We start from the raw sequence: 16,011 nt of genomic DNA on the forward strand, positions 1-16,011 counted from the left end.
GAAAATTGAATAATATTGATTTTTTTTTTTTTTTTTTTTTTTTAAAGAGACTTTTGGTTTTGGGGGTACTGTTTGAAGTTTGAATGGGAAGAAAGAAAGTTCCGCTTAAAAAAGAACCAAAAATATATATATATATGATTGAGATTTTTACCATAACTACAGACATAAAAAAAATTACTCTAAATATATTAAATAAATGTGAAGAGTTCTTTTTCAAAATGGGTTATTATAGTTAGCATATGATTTAAATAAATATATTAAATAAACGCGCCTCGCGCAAGCAAAACTACAACGTTTAGCTTCGAAAAAAGCATCAAAGAGAGCGGGTATTTTCGACGTTTTCTGCTTGCGGGAAGTACCCGCGCCGCGAGTGAGAGTGGTAGGAAAAATCGGTTGTTGAGCCGCGTCAGATTGAATTTAGTATTTACCATCTTCTATTTTTATTGTTTATTATTTTTTTGGCTTTTGAAAAAAAAAAAAAAAAAAAAAAAAAATCAAATAAATGTCTCTACCAGGACGCCGGACGCGTCAGAATAGTCGGGTGGGCGATTTGGGCCGACCCGTTGAACAGCCCTACTTGAGTCCCCTGGTAGTTTCGAGAGACGAATGTGAAAGTGTAAATAAAAGGAAGACGAGGGAGGACACGCGTGAAGTCCGTGAGACAAACAAATAATTAAAGGAAGGAAGAGATGCCAAAAGCCCATAAAACACAAACAAAGGAGAAAACGTACGTTCTTGGAACCACATAGGTGTACCTACCAAGCGGTCGCATCAAGATTCAAGAGGCATTGCTTGTCGTTGACTCGTCGTTGTTTCCACCCAAGTTGCCTGAAAATCAAAAGTAATTGAATGGATAAACGGCGCCGTATTTGGGCTTTTTCAAAATTCCCCGTAATCGTATGCACTTTGTTGAAAATTCCCTTTTTTTTTTTTTTTTTAATTGCTTTTTTATTGCATGTGTTTTGCCTCGTTAACGGACACTGATACCTTAGTTTGTGTTGAAGTTTTATAAATGTTACATATAAACATTTAGGGTTCGTTTGAGATTGAGTTTGAAAAATATATTTTTTAAATAAAAAAAAAATTTTGGACAAAAGCTTCATTTTAAGCTTTTGCTAAAAGTTCGTTTTGGTCATTTTTAGGCTTTTTAGACTCTTAAAAACGATTTTAATTTTTTTTACCAAATAAATATATATTTTTTTAAACATACTTTTTAAGTGTTAAAAGCACTTTTAAATCTCTCAAACATGCCCTTAGTAATAACATGAGAGTAAAATAATAATTTTACTTTTTACTCATACGAACAAAATTCTCTCTAGTTTAAAAGAGCAAGAAATATGCCAATTGGTAACAACATAAGGGTAAAATAGTAATTATACTTTTTATTTGAATCATTTTACCCTCCTGATATTACTAACCGACTCCTCTCCAATTCAAAAACCGGAGAGGATCCTAGTTCTTACTACTCATATGGGTGATCGCACTACTTTATAGCAGTTAATTAACTTGGGATCTTTTTGAGAGTCTTATCAATCCCCATGTCTTTACATGTAATCAGCATTAAAATTTGTATGTTAATAGTAAAATACCATTAAAAAATGTAAATGTAAGGATTAATATGAGGTGGTCAATGCTAGTAATGTCTTGAAACTTCCTTGCATGGATTGTGCAAACGTTAAAAGACTTCGTCTATAAACACAATGTTAAGGAAGGGGTCTTGCGGAAAAAATGAAGACATTTTTCAACACACGGAAATGAAGACAATGATTTGCGGGCCCATATATACAACGACCAAAAAAATAATGAAGCAAAGTTAGGTCACAGGCCCGGCCCATGATCAGGTTGTACTTCACACATGACCCAAGGGGCATTGTGGGTCTGACCCGAAAAGAGAAAAACGTACAACTACATGTCGTTCTGGTCTGCAAATGAGATTCTACATGATCTTTTCAGAGTAGAAGACGGCGAGAACAAGCTACTTATGTTCAAGAATCTAGGAATTTTGAGTTTCTCTCATAAAGCATGGAATCAATTCAAACACATAGAGTTAGCCCATTTCGTTCATGGCATTGCCATTGTCAATCCTAGGTTTGATTCGAACCGACTACTTAATGAATTGTCCAAATCGAGTCGAATCGGTGAAGCCCGTAAAATGTTTGATAAAATGTCTGATAGGGACGAGTTTAGTTGGAACACGATGATTGCTGCTTATGCGAATTCAGGAATGCTAGCTGAAGCTAGAAAACTTTTTGATGAGACTCCCAATAGAAGTTCTATTGCTTGGTCTTCTCTTATATCAGGGTATTCTCGATATGGTTGCGAAATGGAAGCTTTTGAATTGTTTAGAGAAATGCATTCGGAGGGACAAAATTTGAGCCAGTATGCGTTGGGCAGTGTTCTGAGGGGATGTTCACTATCGGGTTCGCTCCAGAGAGGTGAAAACATTCATGGTTATGTGATCAAGACTGGATTTGACTTCAATGTTTTTGTTGTTACTGGTCTTGTTGACATGTACGCAAAGTGCAAGTGCATTTTGGAAGCTGAGTATCTCTTTGAGACAACGCCTGACAGGAGAAATCATGTGTTATGGACTGCTATGCTTACTGGGTACTCTCAAAATGGACATGGCTTTAAGGCAATTGAGTGTTTCCGAGACATGAGAGCAGAAGGGGTTGAGTCCAATCAGTTTACCTTTCCTAGCATTTTGACAGCATGTGCGGTGGTTTCAGCATGTAATTTTGGGGCTCAGGTGCATAGGTGCATAATTAGGAGTGGTTTTGGGGCTAATGTGTTTGTCCAAAGTGCATTGGTTGATATGTATGCAAAATGTGGAGACTTGAATAGTGCAAGGAGGGCGTTAGAGACTATGGAAACTGATGACGTGATTTCTTGGAACTCGATGATAGTTGGGTGTGTGAGGCACGGATTTGAAGAGGAAGCTTGGTCCTTATTTAAGAAGATGCATGCAAAAGATATGAAGATTAATGATTTTACATACCCTTCGGTACTAAACTCTTTTGCCTCCACGATGGATCTGAAAAACGCAAAATCTGTCCACTGTTTGATTGTCAAGACTGGATTTGAGGGTTATAAGCTTGTGAGCAATGCTCTCGTTGACATGTATGCAAAACAAGGAAACTTAGATTGTGCATTTAAGGTGTTCAATCAGATGATAGACAAGGATGTGATCTCATGGACCTCCCTAGTCACAGGATATGCTCACAATGGCTCTCATGGAGAAGCTATTAAGTTGTTTTGTGATATGAGAACTACAGGAATTTGTCTGGACCAATTTGTGATTGCCAGCGTTTTGAGTGCCTGTTCAGAGTTTACAGTCTTAGAATTTGGGCAACAAGTTCATGCAAACTTCGTTAAATCTGGCCTTCAATCATCTTTGTCCGTAGATAATTCCCTTGTCACAATGTATGCAAAATGTGGGTGTATAGAAGATGCCAATAGGATCTTCAACTCGATGCGAGTTCGGGATGTGATTACTTGGACAGCTTTAATAGTCGGTTATGCACAGAATGGTAAAGGAAAGGACTCCATACAATTTTATGATCAGATGATAGCAAGCGGCACAAAGCCAGACTTCATTACTTTTATTGGCTTACTATTTGCTTGCAGCCATGCTGGTCTTGAAGAAGATGGTCGCCGGTTTTTTGAATCGATGAGTCAGGTCTATGGAATAAAGCCAGGTCCTGAACACTATGCCTGTATGATTGACCTCTTGGGGCGCTCAGGAAAAATTAATGAGGCTAACGAATTACTGAATAAAATGGATGTTAAACCAGATGCAACAGTATGGAAGGCACTACTAGCTGCATGTAGAGTACATGGGAATTTAGAGCTGGGAGAGATAGCAGCAAACAACCTTTTTGAATTAGAACCCTTGAATGCTATGCCTTACGTTCTATTATCTAACATGTATTCTGCAGCAAACAGATGGGAAGATGCTGCAAGAATTCGAAGATCGATGAAATCAATGGGAATCAGTAAGGAGCCTGGTTGCAGTTGGATTGAGATGAACAGCCATGTGCATAAATTTATGTCTGATGATAGAGGCCATCCAAGGACATCTGAGATCTATTCCAAGATAGATGAGATTATGATATTAATCAAGGAAGCTGGTTACGTGCCAGACATGAATTTTGCACTTCATGACATGGATGAAGAGGGTAAGAAGCTTGCTCTAGCTTATCACAGTGAGAAGTTGGCCGTTGCTTTTGGGCTTCTCACTGTGCCACCAGGAGTACCAATTCGCATTTTTAAGAATCTTCGAGTTTGCGGAGATTGCCATACTGCTATGAAATATATATCAACAGTATTTCTTCGGCACGTTATTTTGAGGGATTCAAACTGTTTTCATCATTTTAGAGACGGAATTTGTTCTTGTGGGGACTATTGGTAGGAATTTCATCCCAAATCTTGCTCCTATCCAGTTTCCCATGAGGAGTATGTGCTGAAATGACTGGCTCTTGGTGTTTTCACTACAGAATTTTTCCTGAAACATCACTTTCAAGGTTCAAACCATCACCTCATTTTCTTTTCCTTTGATGTTGATAGTGTATATAATATGAATGATTTTGCTTTTTTGACACAGGCAAATCTGAAAGTTCTGGAACCCGGGGGAGAGTATGCAGACTGTGTCTTATGACACTCAGGCGAAACCCTTATTTGGCAAGTAATATGAATCTCGAATCTCCCAGCCTTGATACTCAAATGACATGAATTATCTCAAACCTGACCACTTCGACAACCATAAGCAATTTATATGTGGTCCCTAGTTTGTCACTTTGAACTCTCTTGTACAGAAAAAAGGAAACATTAGGCAAGCTATATTTTACTCTTTATGGTAAAATCTTTGTTCATCTTGCCTTGTGTTTGGAAAATGCCATCCTGCCGCTGTGAGAATTGTTGCATTGCATTTTGCTGTTAAGGATAAATAGAGTATGCGCTTTGACTCCCCCAATGCAGGCCTTTTCATGCCAATTCCATGTAACTTGACTGCAAAATATAATGCATAATGCTTTTTTTGTTTTATTATTTTTTTTTTATATATGGTTTTTTCATTAACCAATTGCTTTTCAAAATTCACTTCACAATACAACATATTGCCTCAGTTCCGGGATTCGAGGAAACAAGAGAATAACCGCTTCTCTCATTTTAAAAAAAAAAACAATTAAGTGCTTAATTTTTAAGGTGTAATGGCTGACTTATTATTAATAAAAGAGTTGAAAGCAGAAGAGGCAACGGCAGTCACCCTTAACAGAGGCTGTAGGATAAGGCTGTCCACCTTTGACCAGAACAAGGGCGGCGGCACAACCACCCTTATCTCATCGAATTCATGTTCAATATTTTGTTTAATGGACTTTCCAAAAAGTTTACCAACCAATTTTCATTTTTTTTTATATGAACCTCACAGAACATTTTATTAAATGTAGACTCCACATTTCTCATCTTTAGATCGCATCAAAAAGCTTCTTTTAAAAAAAAGAATTCAAAAATCAAAAATCAAAACACAAAAAACACTTTATAAAACAATAAACAAACATCATGAATTTCTCTGTAACACCAAAAGTGAGCAGGAACAATGTACACCGAAGAGCCCACCGAGTCAGTCCCCATATAAAATGCCCATCAAGTATATATGACAAAACGATAGCACATTTGTAAGTCAAGGCATACATGTCACAACGTAAAAATGCAAAATGTCACCCTCATTCAAGCAATTCCACTCCCTCCACCTGATAATTGCGCCTGCAGATCCATCTCATCGTTGATGGACAGCCTGCCAGCCCCTAGACTCTCCACCCCTTGCTTCTATCATGAACAATTCATGAAGTTGAAAGGCGGCAGGTCCTCGGCTACTGGGGCAGGGCAGCATGCCTCTTCCGACAACTGAGCATACAAAAACTCATTTGTAGTGCCTACAGATGTTAAAACCGCGTCCAATGAAATTTAATTCCTTGCATGCTCCGGAATGAGGCGACGACGCAGCTCAGCAGATGCGCCAGCAAGTTCTGCAGGACTTTTAGCATCAGCAACAGAGAGAGACTGTTGAGCAAAAAGGGAAAGAACAGGGGAGTCTAACTTACCTTGAGCTGTGAAATTGAACAATGGAGGTAGTGCTCGCCCATTAGGCAAGGATACATTTGGGTCTCTCAGATCATCAAAGAAGGGGTGCGCACATGCTTCCAACTGAAAGTTAGGATGTAAATTACAATATCACTCAACAATGATCCATATATTGTCAATACTTAAATAACTTCACCCAATGAAATCAACAATATGCAAAATTTTGCCATAAAAATTCAAACAAGATACATGAATGTGCTAGCATATAAGCAAAATAGCAATTGGCTGCCAGAACAGCTTAGTGACCATAGAAATAGGTCATCTAAAATTTCCTACCAAAGCTGTAGCCATGTCAAGTTTGACCCAAATAACAGCAGATCTTCCACATTATTATTGGAAAACATAAATTTCACACTGATGGTGTTTACTAAACCATCATTAAGTCAAAAAAAAAAAAAAAAATCATTTTGACAAAATTCAGGAAATATAATAAAGCAAGAAATTTTCTTACGGCGGTGCAACGAAGACTTGGTGAATACTGGAGCAGCCTTGACACAAGATCCACTGCTTCAGGGGGCATTCGCTTGTGAAATATCTGGAAATTGTAGCATCTTAAGATTTCCACCATCACAAAAAGTACTGTTTCCTATCAATGAGGAAGAAATGACCATAAAATTTCTAGCAAACCTTGTGCCACGGGTGAGCTTTGATCTGAGGGAATTTGTACTCATTGTAATTAGGATTCATGCACTTGATTTCTTCTCTAGTAGGAGTCCCCAGAATCTATTACAATACAACAGAAAATGAAGAAGAAAATCATTGTGAGGACGCAAAACATCAAAAATAGTGCTAAAGGAATGCAAGCAATAGGTTAATAGATAGTACACCTTAATGATCTCGACCAACTGATCAACACCACTTTCACCAGGAAACAGTGGCTGCATATGATGCAAAACCCAGTAAATATCATAACCGGATATGTATCTTATTTCAAAAGACAACTAAATATCTAAAAACTTCATAACTTAACCAAAAAAAAAAACCCAAAACTTTAAAACAAAGGAATAAAGGCATACTCCATTAAATGGTTGTTACACAGAGGGCAGTCAAAAGCAGGAAGATAGCAAATAAAGAGAGCCTCACTTAAAGGAGATTCACATAGAACCTAGTGCTGCAAACCTCTAAGATTAAGATTATCAACTTCCAAATCTCCAAATAATGAAGGCATGAGTGAAAAGGTACCCAATGAAACAAAGAGCATAAATACACTAAACAATTATACCAGAAAATATATATATATATATATATATATATAGAGAGAGAGAGAGAGAGAGAGAGAGAGAGAAAAGCTTGATAGGGGTAAATCAATTATGCACTCTTCGCTCACTAAAAGTAATCTGAAATCATAGAAGTGTCAACCATTTCTGCCAGTACAGAGATGGAGCGTGTTACTGGCAGGCATGACTCAAGTAAAGCAGAAATTTACATTAATCGAATCTTAATTATAGTTAGATAATTAAACTTTGTCATCCAAGTCTGAAAATAAAAAACTACTACATATAAACACCAACCTGTCCTAGAAGAAGCTCAGCAAGGACACAACCAACTGACCACATATCAATTGCAGTTGTGTATTCGGTAGCCCCAAATATAAGTTCTGGAGCCCTATAATATCGTGAGCAAATATATGATATGTTGGGTTCACCTGGCACCTAAAAATGTCAAAATGAATTTCATAAGTAGCCTTTAAGATTATTTTCAAAATCCATTTAAGTTAAGGAAGAAAAGAGAAGGAAAAGCATACCAGCATTTTTGCACTGCCAAAATCGCATATCTTTAACTGATGACTGTGGGGATTGACCTGCAGTTAGTATCGCAAACCTCAACTCTAGTACACAATAGTAACAGGAGTTCAAATAAGATAACATCTTAGGGCCAAACACATAACAAATTTTACCAATGACCATGAGCACCAACTACTATCATAATTTCATTTTCTGTAGCCCCAGAACAAGCAGTATTGCCACCACTGTTACCAAGAGATATTTTTCATAAAACATGTGTGATCAAATTCTAGGTACAAACTGTCAAAACTTCTATATGCCTTCTTGTGTAAAAGTCATTTTCAGAACTAACAACATAAAAAGAACAATTGTTTTTAGTTTCTGACAGCGGACATTCCCAAATCAATTGAATCCAAAGAAAGCAATAATATCAACTCATCAAAATTTCATGATTCATTTGAAAATGTGGAAGCTATGAAATACATGGTCCACTTTGACAAGAAAATATGTACAAAATCTAACTGATACAAATACAACTGATGAAACAAGTGCAAGAATATCTCACCAGCAGATTCTGTGGCTTAATGTCACGATGACACACTCCAACAACATGATGCAAGTAATTTAGCGCACGACAAATCTACAAAGACAACAAATTAATACAATTCAGTGTAAAATAGACCCAAAGCAGCCAAGTAGTTATCAGGTATACATGTCAAAAGAATTTCATTGCACAGACATATTCAAAGTTTCATTGTTCACCTGGTATGCATAAAGTTGTACATGCATGATGGGCATGTGTTGGGTCATCCTGATATAGTGCTTTGAAACTCGGTAGACAGTTTCAGATATATACTCCAGGACAAGGTTAAGGTACAACTCATCTTTCTCCGTAGTTGAGAAGAAACAGTGCCTCAGTTGAACAACATTAGGATGGTCAAGTAAGCGCATAATCTGAAGTTCTCTATTCTTATATCTCTTATCCTGCAGCACCTTCTTTATTGCAACTGCTTCACCTGTTTCCAGGCACTTAGCCTACAACATACGTGAAGGAATCAAAGAGTTGTTAAAAACATCTTTATGAATGAAAATACAAACACAGAGACACGCACAATTAACTAAACATCAGTATGGATGCATAAACAAAAGCAGATGAAGTCGAAGTACCTGAAAGACAACACCAAATGAACCAGTGCCAACCACGCGCTCTGCCATGTACGAGATTGTCTGAAATCAGGAAAGAGCAAACTATTAACGGTTTGTACAAGCGGAACCTCATACATTTATGTTGTAAATATAGCTCAAGTGCAAGGTAATGGTTCCGAAGCCAAACATCAAGCAGAGAAAATTTAATCACTGGATTCCAAGCTTTCAGAGAGATGTATCATCAAAATTTTGACTTACATGGAAATTAGTACCACCCATGTAAGCATCTTTGCATATAACCAGAAATAGACCATGTCAACTAGTGCAATCATGGTTAATCATATTCACTAAAAGCCCATCCAAGACACGAACAGGAATCGAAATGAGACAAAATAATCTCCCAACCCCCAAGTACCCCCCCCACCCCCCAACACTCACACAAAAACCATAAAAGAAGATTTTCACATCAATCACACCAGAAATTTAACGAGAATAAAAACATACACATGAGAATCCTACAGATAGACAAGCAGGAAATGCAGTGAAAGGCAGCCAGAATTATGCAACCACAAACAGAAATCAAGTTACCTGTTTTGGTTGTCCATTTCGACCAGCTATGGTAGTTGCAATTATCTGACCTGTTTCTGTTCCATTACCATTCACAACAGCAGCTTCCACTTCCTGCATAATGCAAAATTTTACACAAGCAATTTATAACTGCACTGTTTTGGTTGTTTCAATGATTTTGCAAGATCTACATGATTCAAAAGTATCCTGACCTGTAAAAGGAAATTTCAAGGGGTTGAATAGGTATAAATATTACAACAAAAATATACCTTTTCATCATGGTTGTTTGCTTTCTCATCTCTAATTCTCATTTCATGCATTTCTTTAGGAAGCTGATCATAACCAGACTTCTCTTTTATAGGCATTGAAGATATATCAGATGTGCTTGCAGCGGTTTCTAGTGATGTGGAAGCCATATGCTGCTCCAGACCCGTGGCACATCTCTCTACTCTATTTGGCTCCTCAGTATCCTTCCGTTCCGTCTCTTGATCAAACTTTGCTCTCTTTGTGATAGAATCCCCACCCTAAAGGAAAACAACATACAATGGCTACCAAAATTAGACATGAGAAGTTAATGATGCATCCAAAGTATCTTATATGATGACAAATAGAGCCCCCATATAGTCCCTACTATCCCCAAACCTAACTAATTTCACTGCACACTAATTTCTTTTTCTTTTTCTTTTCTATTTTACCATAATGACATTCAGCAAAAACAACAGGAAGCAACATAAATTAAAGGGAGCCATTAATGCTACATAAACAGACATGAGCAAATTTAAGATTGAAAGGACGTTATTTATTTCCGGATAAAATTACGTGTACTCCTGTAGTCAATTAGTAAGTTATAAAAGTTTCATCCAAAGATGTAATTAAACTGCCATTGTGAGTTGCATTTGTCACTTTACCGAAACCATTTGCCTCGCAGAAAACCCTTTGAGGCCAGGCTAAGACAGTGTACAACGCTGATAATTCAAAAGGAATTGTCAAAAATTCTCCCCAAGGCTAGACTAACAGTTACGAGTAGCTGAGCTGGTACACCTCAGTGAGCCAAATGCCTCAACCATTTAGGTTTCACCTTATCGGGTATGGCCTTCAGCAGACGGAAAGAAGATCTGATGTGCTAGTTCAAAATTTGAAATTCCATTTTTTTTCCTTCTTTTTTTTCTTTTCTAAAATGGATATCCAGTGATCCACGTCCCTCCTAGAGCTACTAGTACATTCTCATGTCTGTAACTTCATCATAACTTTTACCTAAAATATCATGAACAAAGCATTGCCTATGGTGCCCTAAGGGAAGCATAAATAATGGTGATTTTGAACCATCACCAACCCCAGTGGCAATTTTATTCACAGAAGGCAGCTGCTAAACTACTGGTTACTATCAACAACCAACCTATAATGCCAAAACGCCATTATTTGCTAAATTACAATCATTGATCCCATCATCACACAGCAACACCACTCCAGTGCATAATGTATATCAAATCTAACACCAATTTTTTGTGGCACAAAAGTTATGGGACCTCGTACACATACATGCATTCACCAACATTGATCAGCCAATCTTATACAGTTATACCATATAACAACGGAACCCCACATAAATTCCACACACATTTCCGGGAAGAGAAATGCTATATGCCACACTTTTATCCCATTTCGCTGATACGGCACAGCCAGACAGTCCTTGGATAAGCCTTTAAAAAAAAAAATACAAGGGCCGATTTATAGTGTCTCATCAACAAAATGAGATAAAAGTGAGGTGTATACCTTTACTCTTTCAGGAAAACTACCTCACCACAGTTCCACGATTTGCAATACAACAAAAAAAATATGTACATATACCATGAAAATTTATCATTTTTTTCTTTGGGTTTAACACTTAACAGCCATTAAATTATAAATGCATTAAAGAAAATGCCTCTTCTCTCCCCTCAAAAAAAAAAATTGGTAACAGAACCAACACAACCACTAATGGTTTTCAAAGAAACCAAATCCCCCGGTACAGATTAGAGTTCGTCAATCCTTCCATGCCTCAAACTACACAGCAGATATCACAAAACCGATCATAGTTTTATGCTGCGGAAAAAAATAATCCCGGAAAATAGAATGAAATAAATTTTTAACGCCAGCGAAATAATTAAAATATAAGTTTTATTTATATTTATACATTTAAACAAATATACATAATCTAGATACCTAAAGGCGAGAAAAGAGCTTCCCATGTTTCAAAAAATTTCATTCATTATTTTCTTTCCTTCCCCTTCCCTTTCCTTCGTTTTCCCAGCAACCAAACAAATACTTCAAAAACAAGAAAAGAAAAAAAAGTATACTTACAGGATCAGATGAAATGGATGTACGACCAGAAGCAATGCTCTTCAGCCGGCGCATCACATTCATGGTTGGAAACCCTAATTCCCTCAATCCCCCTCTCTCCACTCCAAGAAACTCAAAATCCAAACAAAATTAAAAAATAAAAAAAATCTCCAAAAAAAAAAAAAAAAAGAATAGAGAGAGAGATTTCTTTCTCTCTCTCCTCTTCCTCTTCACAAAACAGAGAAAGAACAAAATGGAGAGAAAAAATAAAACACAACAAAAACAACCTCAACCCCTCTCTCTCTCTCTCTCTCTCCTTCCCCTTCTTTCTCTCTCTACAATTTTCCCCCGTTTCTCTCTTTCTCTCTCTCTTTGAGCTAATGGCTCCAGGTGGCCTTTTGTTTTTGCGATTTTTGTCTACGGTCAAACTAGGATCAGAGCCAATCATTCCGGCGTTCAATTCCTTTTGTCCTTCGGTCAAACGGGGACTCCTGACCGTTAATCGGATATTATTGGAGGAATTCGGACGGCAGAGATTCGAGGCTTTGTACAATATAATAATGAGCCCGGGGTGCCTTGGCGTTGCGTAAATGATCTTCGGTTTGACCGGTCTTTGACGGTTAAAAAAATCTAGAATGTGATTGGGACTTGGGGAGCGCGTGAATCGGTCTTTTGAGGGAGTTTTTTTTATAATTAATTTTTTATTTTGTTTATTTTTTAGATTTATTAAATTTAAATTCAACTACCTGTCTTTGAAAATCATATATAATTGTTATTCTCTACAAAGTTAATAATATAATCTCTAAGTATATTCTAAAGTATATACTTGTATCAAATAATGATTATATCATAAGCCATATCCACCAAAATTCAAGTTACATGTGTTACATGAGGAGGAGAATTTGGTCTCATTTTTTAGATGCTTAATATAAAGTTAAAATTAAATAATCAGGTGATCACCCATCAAATCTTAAATCAAGATAATTTATAGACAAAATGAAACCCAAACACAAAGTGTCCAGCCAAGAAGTCAGTATTCATTGGAAAAAAAAATTGAAAAAGATAACGATGTGTACCTCATGAGTGATTCTCTTCTCATTTCTTAATGAAGTATTATTCTACACTTCATTGGTTAGAAAAAAATTTATGGAATAATCAATTTGATTATGTGGCCCCTACTATATTATGCATGCATTCTTTAACCGTGCTAGATTCAATCGATCCATAGGTCTTATCAAAATTGGGTTGTCTTGAGCGGGTAAGGTTAATTTTATTGTATGGAAACTAAACAATTGAGAGAGTGACATATAGCATTCATTGGATTAGCAGAACAATAACCTTAATTAAACCGATTTGGTAAAAACTACGTCATATATTTAGTGTAGGTTCTTAAATTTTTTAAACATGTCAACTTTGTTTGTTAAAATCAGTGTTCTTTGTCTTTTGTTTTATAATCTCAAAACAAGAACATTAATAATAAAAATCAAAACACAACATTATAACTTCTTCTTCTTTTTAAAAAAAAAAAAAAAAAAAAAAAAAACTATTACACATCAACAATCACAGCCAATAAAGTTGTTTTTCTTCTCATCCAACGTGAATATTGCATTACCTTATAAACATACCAAATTAATTTAATATTGGCAATAAATGCAATTTAATTCATGATTAATCAATGGAAGAACAACATTGTTCTATTTTAAAATATTCGCAGACAAATTTGAAGAACAACATTGTGAAGTTAATGTCGGTGAAGCTCAAGCTGCTTTCTTGGCAGTTCAATTTGCTTCCTCTTTTGGTTGCCATTCTCTTTGTCTTGAGGGTGATTCCGTCACTGTGATCCTAGCCATTAACAAGGCTTCTCTTTTTACTGATTGGTGTTTTGTTCCAATTATTGGAGATATCCACTCGCAGCTTCGTGGTTTTTTTACTTGGACCACAGTGAAGACTTCTCGTAATGCTAACTTTATATCACATCAGCTTGCTAAATGGGCCGTTTTCAACCGTATATTTGAAAGCATTCTTATATCTTGTTTTTTTTTTTTTTTTTTTTTTTTTTTTTTTCTTTGGTTAGGATCAACTGTGGGAGAGACCCACCTTTGTAATTCCTCTTTTCCCCCTTCTACCTCTAAACAATAAAAATTTGATCGTATGAATTTTGAACTAATATAGTTGATAACTTTGAAAATTTCAAATTCATCAAATAACATACTAATTTACATGTTTAATAAGAAAGCCCAAGTATGTGAAATACAAAGTAATGTTACATGCCATACAAACGTTCTATAAATATTTTACAAACTTGAAGTAGTAGAGCTTGGTAGCCCTTGTATTGGCCATTGTTTAAAAAACCAATATTTAATTAATACTAGATTATGGCATGTAAGCTTTGTAGGACATTTGTTGTTATCTAATTTAAATTTGTCAAATGACGTGTCGCCATTTACATCATTAAATGCAACAAAACAAAACATTAACTTTCGAATTATAATTATGGAGTTAAAAATTGGTGAGTTACTATAAAATTAGCTAAAGGTTAAATGAAGTCTACCATATATATCATTATCATTATAGCTGGTCTTTTTTTTTTTTAAAAAAAAAAAAGTATATTATTATAGTAGCTCACCAATTTTTTAGCTAAAGTAACTAGCCGGGTGTATCTATATTTTTACTCAAATTTGTATATCGGCTAACCAAAATAACCTTTAGCTAACCGGATGTGAATGCTCTAACGACTAACATTTTTAATTAATTTTTCGATTCTTTAGGTTTTATTTTTGGGTAAGTGATCATGTAGGGCATTAGGCTATTGATTTTCCATATCTGAAATATTTTGTCAGTAAGCAAGATTGGGAATCTGGCAGCCCAATAACTCGGCCTATTTTTCAGCTCGGGCTTGAAAGTTAACAGTTGGATGGACAATGATAACATCCAGAATCCAAATCGGTGCTAACTGGGCCGAAAGGTTTTCACGCCCAGACATTTTCCACCGGTTCCAATTTATGTCGGACTCTTGACAGCCCAGACCATCTCGGCCAAAACAATATAACTGCATATGAACCGGACTGCCGAATGAAAAGTTTCTTTAAAATTGAATCGGAAATAATTCGTTTAATTTAATTTTTAATTCTCAGATACATTTTTTAATAGAGAAAAGATATTTTGTAGACTCTCATATTATTGTCATATAACTACGATGATATATGGCAATGAAAATTCAGTATTTGAATTACGTAAAAAAAATTAATGGGTAATTTTTACTGCCACGTCACCATAATTATATGTCAATAATATGAGAGTCTACTAACTAACACTTATCTTTTTAATATCATAAGCTAAAAAACATAGTTTTTGCCGAGTATTGCTTTTTAGAATCCAAGGCAAATCACAATTTATATTGGATTTAGATGAGTTCAATTAGTAACTGGCATTGCATGCGATATATACAGCCAGTGTGATAAAACATGCATGTGAGCTTACACCTATTTGGACAGGTTTTTAAACAGTTTCAACGACTGTTTAAGTAGGTAAGGCTTAATTACCTTTTCACATTAACTTCCTGTATTACATTAAATACAAACAGCTAATTATTATACCCGATCTCCATCCGTTTACCTTTGTGTAATAACACTGAATCTGTGACGTGTCCTTATCTCAACCATAATCTTTTTCCTTAGACATCCGACAAACTGTATATAGTTTGGTAAGAGGCCTCAGGACAGTCAATAAATAGTGTCGTTAGGATAATTAAACATCAATTGAAGTAGGATATAATAAATCTCATATAAGTGACATTGTACATATATAGTTTTTACCACTAAAGCAACTATATACCACTACCAATTTACCAAATAAAATTGCTTAGAATAAATACCCTTAAAATGGTACATTCTACCAAATATATATATATATATATATATATATATGAATTTTACGTAAAATGATTAAAGAAATTTGTGAATCTAATTCATTTCATAAAATTGGTTCAATAAAAGAGAGTTGTTTATTTCTTATAAATATGTTTAAGATCTTGTTCACGGGCAATGTGAGATTATTTTTCAACATCCTCTCTCAAGTGCAGACTGATAATTTTTTTGGTCCTTGTCACGGAATAAGT

The 16,011-nt window shown here is 35.7% G+C and overlaps 2 protein-coding genes across 2 annotated transcripts; one reads left to right on the forward strand and one right to left on the reverse strand.

Moving 5' to 3' along the window:
* Positions 1-1,923: 1,923 nt before the first annotated feature.
* On the forward strand, positions 1,924-5,043 carry LOC132186296 (pentatricopeptide repeat-containing protein At2g03880, mitochondrial). Its single transcript, XM_059600190.1, has 2 exons — positions 1,924-4,523; positions 4,604-5,043. The coding sequence occupies exon 1, from the start codon at positions 1,982-1,984 to the stop codon at positions 4,409-4,411; it is 2,430 nt and encodes an 809-aa protein (XP_059456173.1). The 5' UTR covers positions 1,924-1,981; the 3' UTR covers positions 4,412-4,523; positions 4,604-5,043.
* A 469-nt stretch (positions 5,044-5,512) lies between these two features.
* On the reverse strand, positions 5,513-12,253 carry LOC132186297 (shaggy-related protein kinase theta). The gene is made up of 13 exons (XM_059600191.1): positions 11,916-12,253; positions 9,845-10,099; positions 9,597-9,689; positions 9,030-9,089; positions 8,625-8,897; positions 8,428-8,502; positions 7,883-7,939; positions 7,650-7,790; positions 6,966-7,016; positions 6,766-6,861; positions 6,590-6,673; positions 6,099-6,201; positions 5,513-6,023 (listed from the first exon to the last, which is right to left on the reverse strand). Exons 1-13 carry the CDS (start codon positions 11,976-11,978, stop codon positions 5,962-5,964), a joined length of 1,413 nt encoding a protein of 470 aa, XP_059456174.1. The 5' UTR covers positions 11,979-12,253; the 3' UTR covers positions 5,513-5,961.
* Between the last annotated feature and the right edge of the window lie 3,758 nt (positions 12,254-16,011).

This window comes from Corylus avellana, chromosome ca7 (genome assembly GCF_901000735.1).
Source record: "Corylus avellana chromosome ca7, CavTom2PMs-1.0".
Taxonomy (NCBI): Eukaryota; Viridiplantae; Streptophyta; class Magnoliopsida; order Fagales; family Betulaceae; genus Corylus; species Corylus avellana.